The 15,820-nt window shown below is 46.6% G+C and overlaps 1 protein-coding gene across 7 annotated transcripts in view; it reads left to right on the top strand.

Moving 5' to 3' along the window:
- The window catches only part of ARHGEF1 (Rho guanine nucleotide exchange factor 1), a 54,959-nt gene extending 41,480 nt beyond the window's left edge, over positions 1 to 13,479 (top strand). For all 7 annotated transcript variants that reach the window (XM_072980303.2, XM_072980305.2, XM_072980302.2 and 4 more), the window contains 15 exons: positions 1,133 to 1,215; positions 1,764 to 1,889; positions 2,387 to 2,501; positions 3,520 to 3,620; positions 3,748 to 3,825; positions 4,503 to 4,578; positions 6,125 to 6,292; positions 6,935 to 7,022; positions 8,032 to 8,142; positions 8,344 to 8,411; positions 9,710 to 9,877; positions 9,972 to 10,142; positions 10,638 to 10,789; positions 11,757 to 11,849; positions 12,668 to 13,479. In XM_072980303.2, coding sequence (XP_072836404.2) covers positions 1,133 to 1,215; positions 1,764 to 1,889; positions 2,387 to 2,501; positions 3,520 to 3,620; positions 3,748 to 3,825; positions 4,503 to 4,578; positions 6,125 to 6,292; positions 6,935 to 7,022; positions 8,032 to 8,142; positions 8,344 to 8,411; positions 9,710 to 9,877; positions 9,972 to 10,142; positions 10,638 to 10,789; positions 11,757 to 11,834 — 1,583 coding nt within the window. In that variant the 3' untranslated portion in view covers positions 11,835 to 11,849; positions 12,668 to 13,479. The remainder of the gene's footprint in view (positions 1 to 1,132; positions 1,216 to 1,763; positions 1,890 to 2,386; positions 2,502 to 3,519; positions 3,621 to 3,747; positions 3,826 to 4,502; positions 4,579 to 6,124; positions 6,293 to 6,934; positions 7,023 to 8,031; positions 8,143 to 8,343; positions 8,412 to 9,709; positions 9,878 to 9,971; positions 10,143 to 10,637; positions 10,790 to 11,756; positions 11,850 to 12,667) is intronic.
- The last annotated feature ends 2,341 nt before the right edge of the window (positions 13,480 to 15,820 follow it).

Below are 15,820 nucleotides of genomic sequence, written 5' to 3'. Positions count from 1 at the left end.
GGGTGCCACTCGCCCCAAAGACTCATTTCTTTATAGCTTTCCCCATCATTGCAGCAACCGGAGGGGTGGGTGGGAGAGATCCTTTAGATAGCCACTCTCTGCTAACATTAGAACCCTTTAACCCTAAACTTGGATGGACTATTGTTTTTTTCCTAGACCTGGTGAATTAGCGGGATATACTTATTTTTTTGATTTTTCCATTCTGCAGTTGATTTCGTAGGTCTGTTGTCGCTGACAATAAAGGAAGTGATAGCCTTAAGTCTGCAGGAGTGGAGCAGGGTTATTAATAGAGATGGGGGTCTTCGTATTCATTTATCCGTGTATTCGTTTATTCATGTATTCGTATGTGCTGTCAAATTGCTTCTGAATTAATGATGACATTGTGAATCAGTGAGTGACCTCTAAGAAATACTGTCATTAATAACTAGAGGTGGGGGCTTTGTATTTGTATACGAATACAAAGCCTCTCCCACCCCCAGAATCTGCCAGACCACTTACCACACAGCACGTGCCATATGTTGCTGGCGGCATTATCACTGCGCCAATTGCAATAGTAGCCCGACTGCCGCAGCCCGCCTCCCTGCTCGCCCAGCCACTCCGACAAGGGGGCGGGAGGGCGTGTCTCCCTGCTCAGCCACAGAGTGGCTGGGCGAGTGGGGAGGTCTGGCTGCAGCAGCCAAGCTACTGCCACGATAAGCGTGGTGATGAAGACACCGGCGATGCGTGATGCACGCTGAGCGCTAAGTGGTCCGGCGGGGCCTGGGGGTGGGAGATAATCAGGGCGGCCACTTGTGCCGAGGGGCTTTGTCTTCATATACAAATACGAACACCCCCCCCCCATCTTTAGTTATTAATGATAGTGTTCCTTAGAGGCCACTCGCTGATTCCCAATGTCACCATTAAGCCGGAATCAATTTGACATCACATCACAATAAAAGCAGCCTCTCTAGCTGGGACCTCTAGTTGGATTTAAGCTGATGGCCCTATGAGGTCACGTCTTGTCTCCCCCCCCCCCTTGGTTTCCGTGTGGGTCAGTGTATGCGAAGCAAGCGGAGGGCTGTCATGGGAAGCTGTTACCAGGTTTTGCTGCATCCTCAATGTTTTTTTGTCTCCCGCCTCCATCTCTTCTCAGAAGCGTTTCTGGAGAGCTTGAAGAAACTAAGGGAGGAAAACAATTCGCTTGTTTCTGAAATCGGAAGCACTCTGCTGGCTCGGGTAAGAGCGGAGGAGCGAGACCAGCTCGGAAGGGCGTCCGGGGGGGGGGCGGAGGACTGTGGCGGGTTAGAAGGCTTTAAGACACAGGGATCAGGGTTCGAGCAGAGGACTCGATTGACAAAGAAGGGATCGCCACCGGAAGTTGGAGAAATAATGTGCCGTCCATGGGATTATGGGGTCCGTAGTCCATTAGTGGGGCACCAGGTTCAGGAAAGCTAAGCTTCCACGTTAAAACTCCATTGAGGCCATTCTCCAAATTTTACTTCTCAACACCGTGTCCTGCCTCTCAGCACTTGATGTCTCATAGCTGAATATATTCATCAATTTCCTGAAGAAAATCAGCTGTATTTCAGCTGATAGCGCAGTGTATCCTGCAGATGTGGGTTTGTGGTATGGGCAGATTCGCACATGCAAACTAACCCAGATGTGTGGTTACAGTTCCGGTGTATAACGTAAGAGAGCTTGTGCAGGGAAAAATAGAAGTTACACTGAAGGTGAAGACGAGGAGAAGGTCTTTTATATGACCACTTTGGCTGTCTTTTCCTTAGTTTGACGGAGGCGATGGAAGCTGGTTCCAGAAGATTTCGGCTCGCTTCTGCAGCCGCCAGTCTTTTGCGTTGGAGCAGCTGAAGTCGAAGCAGAAGAAAGAACCTCGTTTCAACCAGTTCATACAGGTAAATCACTGGTGGAGCCTGGAATACCTTCTGGAGCAGGGCTGCGACACCCCCGATGATGCTTGGCAGTGCCAAAAAGAAGCCCGTGTCCCCAAGAGTTGTGTCTTTCATTTTTAGAAGAAATCATGGAGCCTTTCAAGTTTTTAGCCCATAAAGTTGAGCTTGAAAAAAAAGCTATGTGGCATGATTCAGTTGTAGACGGGGGTACGTAGCTCCTTGAGGCTTAAGTGAGCAGAAGCATAGTGAACTGTTTTTATGGGGGGGCGGGGTGTTTTGTGGGGGTAAAAAAAATTGCAGATGATACGTTTCCTGCTTTTTTCCAGTTCATTTTCCATTTTTAGGAGTAATCAAGTATTATTCTGCTCATATCGTTCGGGAAACAAAAGGGCGTGGTCGTTTTGGTTTCTTCTGAAGAGCTTCCTGGAGGAGTCCTCTTCGGGGTACCTTCCCCTACTGCTCAGAAACATTGTTGGTTTGTTTTCTTCTCCTTCCTGCAGGAGGCAGAAAGTCAGCCTCGGTGCCGACGGTTGCAACTGAAGGACATCATTCCCATTGAAATGCAGAGGCTCACCAAATACCCCCTACTTCTGCACAACATTGCCAAATGTACAGGTGAGCAGCGGCATGGTGTCTTTCTGTGTGTGTATGTGTGTGTATGGCTAGGAAGGGGCAGATCAGTCTGTTTACACTCCCATGTTAGTTTCGGCGGTACATCTTCGTAACACCTTTTGTCCTTTTTTTCCACTCAGGTGTCTCAAAAAATTGACTCAAGTCTAAAAAATTATTCCCAAAAACTTGCAGAGCACTCAGTCTATAGCTGTGTTGTGGAAACCTAGCAGTACTCTAAAGTAAATGTTGACTGTGAATCTGTCCATCCAGTTAAAAAAAATGATACAAAACTATCAAAGGACCTGTAGGAATATATATATATATATATATCTGTCGCTGTATTCTATAACAAAAGTGGCTTACATTTTTTTTTAAAAGAATCAAAAATGTTTCAACATGAACTCTGTATGTGTCACTGACGCTAACCAGCTCACGGCAGAACTTTCACGATTTGTTTTTATAGAATATGTTTTTATAAGTATTTTAAATATACATTTTTTAAAGATTTATTTTTTTGAATTTTTAAATAGACCTTTTGAATCTGGCTAAGCAAATTGACTCCTATTTTTTCATTCTAATGTTACAGGTATTTTCTCTTAAACTGTGGATTTTGGGCACATTTTACTCTAAATATGCATGTTTGGGTAAATTTTGTGCAGCAAAATTAAAGACACTATGCAAACGGTAGGAAATTTGCATACTAAACTGCTTATGTGAGAGAGGAAGGGGGGGATTCCTTGCTATATAACTCTGGCTTGGGGCCCCACAAAAACCCAGAGTCAGGTCTGAATGAAATTCCATTGGAAGAAGTATTAGGACTGTATGTAATGGAATGTTTTGATGCATTGTTGGATAGCTCAGGGGTTTAGGTTACTGCTTACGGAGCCGGAGGTTGGGAGTTCGATTCCCCACTGGGCCTCCTTGACAGGGGTTGGACTGGATGATCCCGAGGGTCCCCTTCCATCTCTGCCATCCGAAGCTGATTATTAAAGTCCTGCTCTATTCTTGATTCACACTACAGAGGAGACGGAAGAACGCAAGAAGGTAGAGACGGCCGCCGAATGCTGTCGGAACATCCTCAACCATGTCAACAAGGAGGTCCGCAACATGGAGAACTTCCTGGTAAGAAGAGCCTGTCCTGTCGGTGCTGTTTTTTCCCCATAGTTTCTCCTTTAGTCCCTTTTAGTGTCCCTTCGTTGGTTCATTTTGCGCATCTTCTCCCCTTCTCCTCTCCAACCGTGCACTTCAGAAACTCAAAGATTATCAGCGACGCTTGGACCTCTCTAACCTGAAGCAAAGTACAGACCCGCTGCTGAGCGAATTCAGGGTGAGTTCTGACTTTTATGTCCCCCCCCCAAAAAAAAAAAATCAGGCAGTGCGACGGAGGAACTAGAACTAGGCTGTAAATGAGGGAGTCACCTTTCATCCTCAGCTGTAAAAATGGCTGCCCTGTGAAGCATGGGTCCGGAAAACACAGGGCAGCCATTTTGCGAAGCTGAAAAAATAGTCATCTTGCGAACAAACGGTTCGCGAAGCACAAACCTAATCGACGTCCAGCGAAAATCCCCCATTGGAATGACTGTTTTGTGAATCGCTATAGCGATCGCAAAAAGTCATCGTTATGCGGATTTGCCTGTTAGTGGGGTCGTCATTTAGTGAGGTACCACTGTATCATGTTATCAAGCTCCCTCTAGTGACAAGTTCTGGTAACTTCATGGTTAAATATATAGGGTTTTTACATTTTTTTATTTTTAATATTTTCAGACCGTGGATAAGTGAGCTAGCAGATACCAATCCTGTGGATAAGGGGATCCTACTGTATTTATATGATGGGTGGGACCTCCAGTTGTGGCTGGATTGCGCCTCCTCTCAGCCCTCACCCTTGATGGTTGTAGCTGACGGGCATGGCTGTCGAACGACATCAGGAGGGTTGCTTGTTGGATGTGACATGCCCGTGTACTCAAAAGCCCTCAGTCTAACCGGCTCCCCCCCCCCATTTCCCAGAACACAGACATCACCCGGAAGAATCTTGTGTGCGAGGGACCCCTGACGTGGCGAGTTTCCAAAGATAAATCAGTCGGTGAGTTGAACCACACGGGGCCAAGCTCTGTGCCCCCTTTTTGCTGCCAGGGGGAGCTGAATCAGGCCAGGCTAAAGTCATCTTTTGGATCGGGGAGGCTTCTTCGGAATGCGCAAAAGGCAGTGAAATGAGAAGCATCGTTGAGCATGCATTCTGGGTGTTTTCCTCACGGCTGAATGATCATGACTGTTGTCCACCCCACATGCTCATCCACCCCTTCCTGCTGCTGACTTTGTGGGCCATTTAATTCCCCCCCCACTCCCTAAACACTTGTTGGGGCACAGGAGAGGCCCTTCTCTGTGGCTGCTCCCAGAGCCTCTGGAACTCCCTCCCACAGGAGGCCAGGCTGGCCCCAGATTTGTTGTCCTTCCATAAGCAGGCAAAAACTTTTCTCTTCAGATTGCCTGACTGTCTGCCTGAGTGGAGTTTTTAAAATTAGGTTGCTGTCCTCTGTTGTTTTTAAATATGTTTTACTGTCCATTTTAAATACAGTTCTTGTTTAATTGTATTTGTGAAGGCTTTCGCAGCCAGGATCTAATGGTTGTTGTGGGTTTTTCGGGCTCTTTGGATGTGTTCTGAAGGTTGTTCTTCCTAACGTTTCGCCAGTCTCTGTGGCCGGCACCTTCAGAGAACAGGAGTAACACACTGTGCTCTGGTGCAGTTTGTTTGGGGATTGAGTATTTATGGCTGTGAGATCAGCTTTTGTCCTTTCAGGAGATGGGTGATAAGTGTGTCTTGCTGTGGGTGTATTGTTGTGATAAGGAGGAGTGATTATCTGTCTTGTTTAATTCTTTTTTAATATTTGTGTACTCACTGTTTTTAGCATTTAAATGTCAGCTTCTAATTATTGGAAGCTGCCTTGGGTCCTTTCAAGGAGAAAGGTGGGGTAGAAATATTTTAAATAAATAAACAAACATAAACAGGGGTTGCCAAAGTGTAGCCTGTCGGTGTTGTTTCTCCTCTCCCCTGAGCCCTTTAATATGGAGTCCTCCAAAAGCAGATTTTTTGTTGTTTTGTTTTGAACGGGCCTTGGGCTGCCCCCCCCCCAAGAACATAAAAACTAGAAGTAGCCCTCCAGGTATTTCCTATTTTGTTTTGTTTCTTAATTTTTTGGGGGGGTGCATTTTTGACCATTTTCAGCCTTGGTGCGTCCATGATGAGTCCTGAGGGTGAATACTTGGCCCCTGCGCCCATCATAAGTTGCTCACCCCTCCCTGTGCAATAGACCTGAGTCATGTGACGTGGGCTCTATAGCTCTTCGCTTGTCCTCTTCCCTTTCGGGAGAGTTGTAGAGTGTACATTTGCAGTTTGAGCTCCAGAGCATCCTAGGCCACCGTGTGATCTTGCCATGTCTTGATGTGCTCATGTTCAAGAGTGGGTTTTCTGAGTATGAAGGTGGGAGTTTGAGGACTATTTCTTTTTATAAATGAAGCGTTTGGATAAAGCCAACCGTTGCAGCCGGGCTCAGAAGCATATCTTCGACTTAACTTCCCCTTCTTCTTCTTCTTTTCCTGTTCTCTCTTTCCTGCCCCATCCCTTTTTTTAGACGTTCATGTCCTTCTCCTGGATGACATCTTAGTCCTTCTCCAGAAGCAAGAGGAGCGCTTTATCCTGAAATGCCACAGTCGCACCATCATCCCAACCCCTGACGGGAAGCAAATGCTGAGCCCCATCATCAAGCTCAATTCGGCCATGATCCGCGAAGTGGCCACAGGTTGGTGCCATAGAGATGGCTGGGGGGGGGGAGGAGCAGAAACCTCTGTGAGGTCTGAGAGGATGTTAAGACCTATGGAATAAATAAGACCCAGGAACCCAAATGAAGAACGTACCTTTTCAAAGTTAAATTTAAAGTTTAAAAAAATCTGTACTACAAGTTTTACATGCAAAGGTGGCTAATTTTGGGGTTCAAGCGTATACAAGGAGTAACAAGCCTCTGGTAACTCCAGTTCCCATTTTTGAGCATCTCTTTGCAACAGTAGAGCTCATAAACCCTTTTATTTCAACAAAATAAAAACTAATTTTGCCAGAAAGCAATTTCTACACCTGCCGAGGGCATCCTTTTAAAACTGCAAAGCACCTGCGTGGCTTTCTGTATACTGAATGATGTTGACTTGCAGTGGGGAGGTTGCTGGACGCCATACCTGTGGCAATTTAATTTTGAAAACTGCATGAAGTGGGGCCCAGGTAGGTGAGTCATTGAAAACGCTGCTTTCTTGGCTCCTTGGTCTTGTCGATTCAGGGGGTTCTGGGTATTGTAGTCCAGGAAAGTAATTTTTCTAAGCTTCTTCTGAAGGAAAACTTGTTTGGAGGGACCTGGCAAGACTGCTGAAGGTTTTTACCTTCCCTTCTCCCTTAGACATCAAGGCCTTCTATGTCATCATCAGCTGGGAAAACGGCGCTCAGATCTATGAACTGGTGGCGCAGACCGTCTCAGAAAGGAAGAAGTAAGATATACTGGGGTGGGGGAAAGGCTCATCTATTAAGGGGAGGAGACTCGTCATCCCTAAAGTGTTTGAGGAGTGCCCCGTGTCCAAGTCACGAGCCACCCATGGATGGGCGGGTGAGGAACTGAGAGACTTGATAAATAAATAAATAAATAAATAAATAGATAGATAGATAAATAAATAAATAAATAAATAAATAAATAAATAAATAAATAAATAAATAAATAAATAAATAAATAAATAAATAAATAAATAAATAAATAAATAAATAAAATTGAAGAAGCCAGATGAGTTAGCTCAGCAGAGAGACTGCTTTGGCAGAAGAGGAGAAGACGGTAGAAGTGGTTCAGTTTGGGCTGAGGGGCTTTTGCTGGAGTTCTGGGATGGGTGAGGCGAAACCTTTAAATGTGTTCTAATTTGGACTTGGTCTCTGTGGTCAAAAGACCAGCCATCGTAGGATCAAATCCACACAATGGAGGGAGCTCCCGTCGCTTGTCCCAGCTCCTGCCAACCTAGCCGTTCGAAAGCATGTAAAAATACGAGTAGATAAATAGGTACCACCTCGGTGGGAAGGTAACAGCGTTCCGTGTCTAGTTGCGCTGGCCACGTGACCACAGAAACTTTCTTCGGACAAACGCTGGCTCTACGGCTTGGAGACGGGAATGAGCACCACCCCCTAGAGTCGGACACGACTGGACTAAATGTCAAGGGGAACCTTTACCTTTACTTCCATAGTGGAGTGGATGATATAGTGATCCATGGACCACTCTGAGTCAGGCGCCTTCTCCAAAGTTCAGGCATCTCTCCCTTGTGGGAGGGTGCTGCCTCCCTCTCCCTCATGGGAGGGCCGGCCCTGCTTCGCTCAGCTATGGCTGAAGCAGCCAAGACTTCCATTTTCATTTTCCAGGCCAGGTGGAAACTCAGCAATACCTTTTGTAGCGAAAGAGATTAGCTGGTTTTTGCCCCGGGGTGAGATCTGCCTGATGCCCTTCCTTTTTGCTCATTCTAGCTGGTGCAGTATGATCAGCGAGACGGCTGGCTCTCTGAAACTGCCTCGCTCTACCCACCAGAAGCCACGGCTTTCGGTCACCAACCGGACTTCGCCGAGCAATCCCGGCTAGTAAGTATGGGCTTGCTGGCAACAAGAGGGAAGGGACGCTAAAGCAACGCATACCAGGTTCATCTGAAAGTCAATCCTGAGGCCACTCACTCATGTGGGGCCGTCCTTGAGGGAAAGCTACGACAACAATACATGAGACCTACCACGATTTTAGAACTGAAACTTCACTAGCTCATGCGTTTTAATCTCCTTCCTTGACAGCTACGGAGAAAGCCTTCTGGGTGGGGTGGAGAACGGCGGTTCCCTCAAGGAAGTTCTACAGTCAGATGGTGAGTGTGTGGTGTATCGCTTTGGGGCTGTGCAGAAGAGGGGAGAGGCAAGCAGAACAGAAGTCCTCTTTGGATCCCGTTCCCCTTAAAGAAGGGCGTTTGGAAGACTCTTGAGATGTTGGGGGCCAGATTCTTGCTGTTGAATCAGCGGGGGGGGGGGGGGCAGACCTAGGTTAAGCCCAAAAAGCTCGGGGTGGTGGTGGAAAACCACCCAGAATTGGTCTGAAGGCCACTTTTAGTTGGTTTTAAAAAAAACAAAACAGTAATGTTAAAACGGGGTTGGAACTTGTTCATAATGTGAACCAGGGCTGGTCTTAGCATTAAGCAAAGTGAGACCATTGACCCAGACAGGAAATTTTGTGTTGTCATGGATTGGCAGCAGAATTTAATGTTAATGTGCAGTATATTTACTGTCAGCAACGCTGAAATAATTTGCTTTAGGTTACTCTGCAGCTTATCAGTGGGGTTTAATTCCCACCCCTCAGACACTAAGTGTTGTAGACTTTTGGTGTTCTTAGGTCTACTGCTGCATTGCCAGAAGGGCAGTGATGTGTAGAAGTATATTTCATTAGCTGTCGTTGAGATGACTGTCACTCACTCTGTTCTAATTGGACCTCCCTCTTACTATCAGCGAAGGGATGTGGTGGCGTTGCGGGTTAAATAGCAGAAGCCTCTGTGCTGCAAGGTCAGAAGACCAGAAGTCATAAGATTGAATCCATGCGACAGAGTGAGCTCCTGTTGCTTGTCCCAGCTCCTCCTAACCTAGCAGTTCAAAAGCATGTAAATACAAGTAGATAAATAGGTACCACCTCGGTGGGAAGGTAACACCATTCTATGTCTATTCGCGCTGGCCACGTGACCACAGAAATTGTCTTCGGACAAACGCTGGCTCTATGGCTTGGAGATGGGGATGAGCACCGCGCCCTAGAGTCGGACACGACTGGACTAAATGTCATGGGGAACCTTTACCTTTTTTACTCTGCAGCTTGGCTTGAGTGAGAAGTGCTGTTTGCTGCTCTGTCGACCTCAGGCAGCAAAATGTCTTGGGCCACTCTGAGATGGAGCGCTAGGCGTTTCCAAGGGTGACAGTTTACTGTTTTTTTTTTCTTTTCTTTTTCCAAACCAATCCATCCATCAGTCGGGGAGTTGGTCTTAGAGATGAAAACAGAAGGTCCAGGAAGGGACTCGGAGGGCCCCGAGAGTCAGAGAAACAGACTTAAGGGCCAGGCTTGCGGAATTAGAACTCCCTCCTTAACCTTAAATCATGATTATTCTTTTTTTTTTTCCCCTGAAACCAGAACGAGAAAAGGATGAGATGCTGGAAGGGGCAGAGTTTGAAGAACGCAGCCCTGTGGGTGAACCAAAGCTGGGCAAGGCCATGGAAGAGTTTTTGGCTGATATGTTGACACTCTACAAACCTCGGCCCGCTGGCCCAGGGACGCTGGCCTCGGCGGCACAGGAGAGAGGCGAGTGGCACTTCTTTCTTCCCCCACAACTCCGCCGTACTGTGGACAAGGATTTTAGGGACATGACCTGAAACCAGCCGTATTGTATTTACAGTATCCGCCGTGAAGAGGTTACTTCAGGTGTCAGAGGAAGGGGAGATGATCTTTCCAGCAGAGCCCATGGATGGCCTGCCCGAGAATGGGAACCCCCCTGAAGGGGAAGAAGAAGGGAACTGGGAAGCTGGTCATACCCTGGAGATCGGAAGCAAGAGCAGCAAACGACAAGGTGAGGCTCTTAACACCCAAAAAGAAAAACAAAAGAAAAAATGTACTGCTTATATACTGCTGAAAGCACTGTCTGGGCAGTTTACAGAATTATCGTGTCCCCCCCCCATGAGCTGGATACTCAGTTTATTGAACTCGGAAGGATGGAAGGCTGAGTGAACCTTGTGCTGGAATTGAGCAGAGTTTTGAGTGCAGTACTGCAGTGTAGCCGCTACGCCACGAGAGGCATGCATAGAGGCAAGATAGGCTGGGGTTGGGGGGAGCAGATGTGGGGAGAGAGAAGCTTCCTGGAGACAAGCGCAAGGAGTGTTGGAGGCGAAGAGAAGGAAATGTTCTGGGGAAAGACCAGATATGAAAATCTGAGAGAGGAAGAGATGGGCTGTGGTTCCAAGTGGTCAGGATTGGATTTATCAGAAACGCCTTGTCTTAGGTTGGAGAAGAAGTGTATAGAAAAAGAGATGCCACCCATGACGCTAGGCCTGTTTATTTCTAACAGGAGACACCCCAAATGGCCCTCAAGAACCAGAGTGGGGCTCAGAGCACCTGGATAGGGAGGTGTCTTCTTCTCCAGTGATTCTGACCCACCAGCAGTCCGATGGGGTGAAGCATCACTTGCGGCTTCTAGAAGATGCCATTCAGGGCCTGAAGGTGAGAAGACAAGTCTCGTAATCCTGGAGTCACAGGCAGAGAATCAAGAGCATCGTTCTGTGCTGCTTTGCTCTCCTTGCATGACTTAATTCTGACCTCCAGTGTTTCATAGATGTTTAAAAGTATTGTGCCACATACAGTGGTGCCTCGCTTAACGGGCGCTCTGTTTAACAACGAAATCGCTTAGCGACAACTTTTTCGGAGCGTTTTTGTGCTTCATTTAGCGATGGTCCCTAATGGGCGATTTTCGCTTAGCAATGGCTGGGACCATGCTTCGCATAGCGATTAAATTTTGGGTCCCCTGTTTCGCTTAACGATGGTTTAAACAGCCTCATGTTTGCTGTTTTTTAAATGTTTTTCTGTTATTTATAAAGTTAAAGTTTACTGTTTAAAATGTTTGAAATCATAAAGTGCACTTAATAAACCCTTTGTTAACCAAATTTGACTTTGTTCTATTTTTTAATTTGTTGTTGTATTTTTTCCCCCATTGAGATGCATTGAATAGGTTTCAATGCATTTCAATTCGGGAACCGCGTTTCGCTTAGCGATGTTTTCTATTGGAACAGATTATCCGGTTTTCAATGCATTTCAATGGGAAACCGCGTTTCGCTTAGCAATGAAATCGCTTAGCAGCGATTTTTTCGGAACGAATTAACATCGCTAAGCGAGGCACCACTGTACTCGTTTCGTAGTGGCAGAAAGAAGCCAGTGTGGTAACTTTCCAGCTTTCAGTGCTGGAAAGGAGAGCACGGGTCGAAACTGCATCTGCTTTATGTTGGGGTTGAGAGAGAGACAGAGGTGGAGAAGGGGCGGAATTTTCTTCAGATTCTTCAACCCTCGTGCTTAATGCTTTTAAGGAAAAAAAGAATTAAATAAAGTACGTTTTACTTTTGCTAATTTGTTTTTAAGTTTGTTCCCACTTGCTTAGATCTCCAGCGACTTTTTCTTGTTTTCTCTGTCCTGCCAGGAGATAGAAACAGATTATTGGCGCCTGCAGCAGCTGATGGGGAAACTGACGTCGGCTCAACAGCCCAGTTTCACATGAGGCTCGGCCAGTCAGGTGAGGCGGTGAAGGAAGCGGAGACACGGTGGGGGGGGAGTCGGGGGCGCTGATGGGTCACCCGCGTGATGGGTTGAGAAGCTCAGGGTTTACACTCGGTTTGTCTGGTCCTCACAACAGGTATGCAAGTTAAGGTAGACTAAGAAGGTAGTGAGTGGCCCACGATTACCTGCTGATTGCCTTGGTTGAGCGGGGATTTGAAAGAGCCTTTGGGGTGGGGGGTTATGATGATGGGAGTGCGCCTGCAAGGTCATTACAAAGAGAACAGGGGCCTCCTTCTGAGGCGTTGAGGAATCGCAGCTGCATCCACTATACCGTGTGATCCTTGCAATTTTTTTTCTGAAAACTAAAGTCATTTTTTTAAAAAAGCAATAACAAAAACATGCAGCAGGAATTCAGGTAGAGATAGACGTTGGCCATGAGGCAGCCAGAGACCTTGACAAGGTCTCCTTATGAGCAGGGCCTGAATCTCGCAGGGGATTGGATCCAGCGTGTCGCTCCGGAAAGAAACAAGGCAAACATTTTTTATTTGGATTACGTTTTTGAGAACTGTAGCCCACTTCTTCATAGACACGAGTGGACTACCTGCCGTGCCACCTTACGCTGCACCCCACTCTTTGGGGCGTCCCGAGACTATTTGTTGCTGTTGTTTCAACGGACCAACAAATATAGCTGCCACCTGAGTAGGAGAAGCCAAGAGGGATGGTTTCTAGTTCTCCCCAGTTTGGATTTGAGTGGATTTGCTAGTCACTAGGATCCCTGCAGTGAGATTAATGGCATTTTTTTTTTGGTCTGTGTGTGTCTTGATTGTTCTCTAGGCCTGTCCTAGCCCAGAAGGAAGAGGTCTCTGGGCCACCCGTTCTCCTGCCAGAGGGCGTTTCGGCAATCAAGTGGGACCTTCGCTGCTGCTGCTTCCTTCTTTCTTTCTTTCTTTCGTCTTCCTTTTTTGTATAGAGGATTTGTAGTGTCAGGAGAGACCCTCTTGAGATTTTCAAAATATATTTATATACTGCCTAGACCACACTATTGGGAGGGGGGGCATATATAACAGCTGAGGAATTGCATTTAGGTAGCATGTCCTAGCCTTCCTGAGAAGCAGAAGACGGCTGTTCCATCGGGGCGAAAAGGTGCTCTAGGATAAGTCAGCTTTTCCTTCCGCTGCTAGCTTTGCAAAGGTTGGTCCCAATGAGAGTTGTTGGGTGTTTTGTTTGTTTTTTTAATTTATTTACAAAATTAGGTTCTGGTGGCCAAAAAAAAAGGAGGGCGGGGCAGTCGGCTTTTGACTTTGACAGCCGCAGCTCCTGAAAACAGTAAGAAGGACCTGGCAAGGTTTTAGAGCAATAATCACCGAAAGGGACCTTCCCTCGCCTAAAAATGGCGGGCCGGAGACCTCAGGGAAGAAGGTTCCTAGGGGTTAAGGTGAAGGTGGTAGGAGACTCTACCTTCATCTTCTCCCCCTAGCTTGTTATTCTTCACTTCCTGGTGAAATAAGGTGCTTTAGAGGTCTTCCTCCTCATCGATTTATGTGCCTTCTATGAATCTAATCCTTCCAAAGAAAAAAAAACAGAAAAGAAATCATTGGTGCCCACAGCAGTTATAGCTGAAAGAAGAAAGTTGCTGAGTTCGAAAATGTGCTTTTCTAGTCTCACCGTAATTATTTTTCTCTCCACCCCGCTTTCCCCCACAAAAACACCCCACCTTTTAAACTCCACCCCCCTCAGTTGTATTATATGAATTCTTTCCTGTTCTCTTCCGTTCTCCACTTCTCCAAAGTGTTACTTCAGCCTTCCCTTTCAATCTGCCTCAGAGAGCCTCGGCGTGCCATACCTTTCCTTAAGCCCGTTGTAGCACTAAAGCCAGCACACCACACAACACGCGCATACAAACCCACAAACACACACACACACCCCTTTCAAGGGAATCCACTGGTGGTGAGCTCCCTGTGCAAATTGAACATACAGCTCCTCTCCACTGCTCTTGCGCCAGACTTTACAGAACACTGGTTTCAACGATAGGACAGTGACCCAGAACATAGCCCTGTTTCACGACCCAACGTAACCTTGGTTGCACCAGTGGTATTACAGCCATCTTTTGAGAGGTGGAAGAAGACCAGACATGGGGAGGAGGGTTATGCACGGGCTCACTCTCATAATGCTGGGATTTTGCCCAGAACTGCCCCAGATGTAGGGTGTGAAAACAACAGAGAAACTGTGAGGTTGCATTGATAAAGGCTTACCTATGCCAGATGGGTAACGTTCTCAACTTCTTCCTGACTATTGGGGGCAAGGCGGATGTGCTGTTCCAGCAAATGGACAGCAGGTGGAGCCATATCAACAAGTAATCAGCCCTTGTGGCTTTTACAATTGGTCCTGTTGGCATTTGCAGTATTTCGGAGGAAAGGGTGCCCGTTCCTCTTCCTACCTCCGTCCTTGTATGTGGCAGTGAGTTGTCATCAGACCTGGTTGATTCGATGGAAGCACCGAGCTTTTCTCTTGGACATCAAGATCTGTACGGTGCGCTGAGCACCCCACCTCTCCGTTTTCTGATTTTGGCACCTCTCACGTTGCCTTCTGTTTCACCGCGTCTCTTCTCCCCCCCCCCCCCCCCCACGGCAACATGCACCTCTCTGGTAACTTTAAAAAACCAAACACACGTCTTCTGCGAGAAGGGACAAGGTTGAGTCGCCGGGAGAATTAGGGAAGGAAAGACGGATGGAGCATAAGAGTGGAAACCTCTGGCCTTCCATATGTGGGTAAACAACAATTCCTATCACCCCATGGGACTGATAGGAGTTGGGGGTCCAGCAGCAACTGTAGGAAGGACCATGGAGTCTCCCTCCCTGCCCTGGTTTGGGGGGGATGGAATGGGGATGTGGAGAAAGTCCGACGTTCAGCTGGGAAAGAGAATGGGGTAGGGGGGGTGCCTCCAGAAGGGGAAACAAAGGCCAGGTAGACCACAAAGGTGTCTGTAAGCAGGCAAAGCCGGGGTCCTGTCTGCGTCCTCAGAGACCAGAATGCTCTTCTGTTGCACATGTTCTACTTTTTCTAAGTGCCTTTATTATATTGTGTTGATAATGTGCTTGTATTTGTAAGAAAACTCATATTTTGCTGGGATATTTTATATATATGTGTGTGTGTATGCGTTATACGCGAATATAAGGGAGCGGAATTGACTCCCATCAGCTGGGACGACAGATCCAAAGCTTTTTATCCAGGCGGTATTATTATTGTTATTATTTTGTCTATTGCTGTACAAAGAACATAAACCTGTATCTTCAGATATATTAGACTGGGACTGTGCCCTTTCCTTGGTTTCTCCGTATTATGGGATAGGTAAACGCCCCTCCCAAATCTGTTAGGCAGAGGGGTTGTTTTTACAATCACACTTAAAAATAATAATTTTGAATTGAAAAACGCAGAATTTAAAGGGGAGGAAGGTCAGTCCTTAGGATCTGTTTGTTTCTGATGTCTCTTAAACAGTTGCAGATTATTTTGGAAAGCCTCCAAATGGTGTCCTACAGATTAGTTCACCTGTTCCCTTACCCCCACACACCAAAGTGCCAAACATCTCTCTCTGTGTGTTTGTATGTTTTGCTTTCTAGTCTTGGTGTGAGATCTCAAACTTGAATAATTCTGGCCTCTTGGGTTTCTCACATACACCAAGGCCAGTGTACAGCAGACGACAGATGAGAGACCTCCCATTTAAAGTATTTATTTTAGTGGCTCTTCATGCCAATCCTCTTCCTTGGTGCTAAAAACTCATTGTACTGATACGTTATCTTTATTTGAGCCCCCCCTTTTTTTCTGGAATACTTACAAGCTTTTAATGTGGGGGGGGGGTTTGCTCCTTTACTTGCATTAGGGCACAATTTCTTGAGGAAATTTGAAATTTTGCAAAGAACAACATTAGGCCCAACAGTTCTTTGGCTGAATCTGGCAGCAAAGAAACCTCACCCACCCAGTCGTTCCCTC

This window comes from Pogona vitticeps, chromosome 9 (assembly GCF_051106095.1).
Source record: "Pogona vitticeps strain Pit_001003342236 chromosome 9, PviZW2.1, whole genome shotgun sequence".
Lineage (NCBI taxonomy): Eukaryota > Metazoa > Chordata > Lepidosauria > Squamata > Agamidae > Pogona > Pogona vitticeps.
This window is presented reverse-complemented; position numbering and strand designations above follow the sequence as displayed.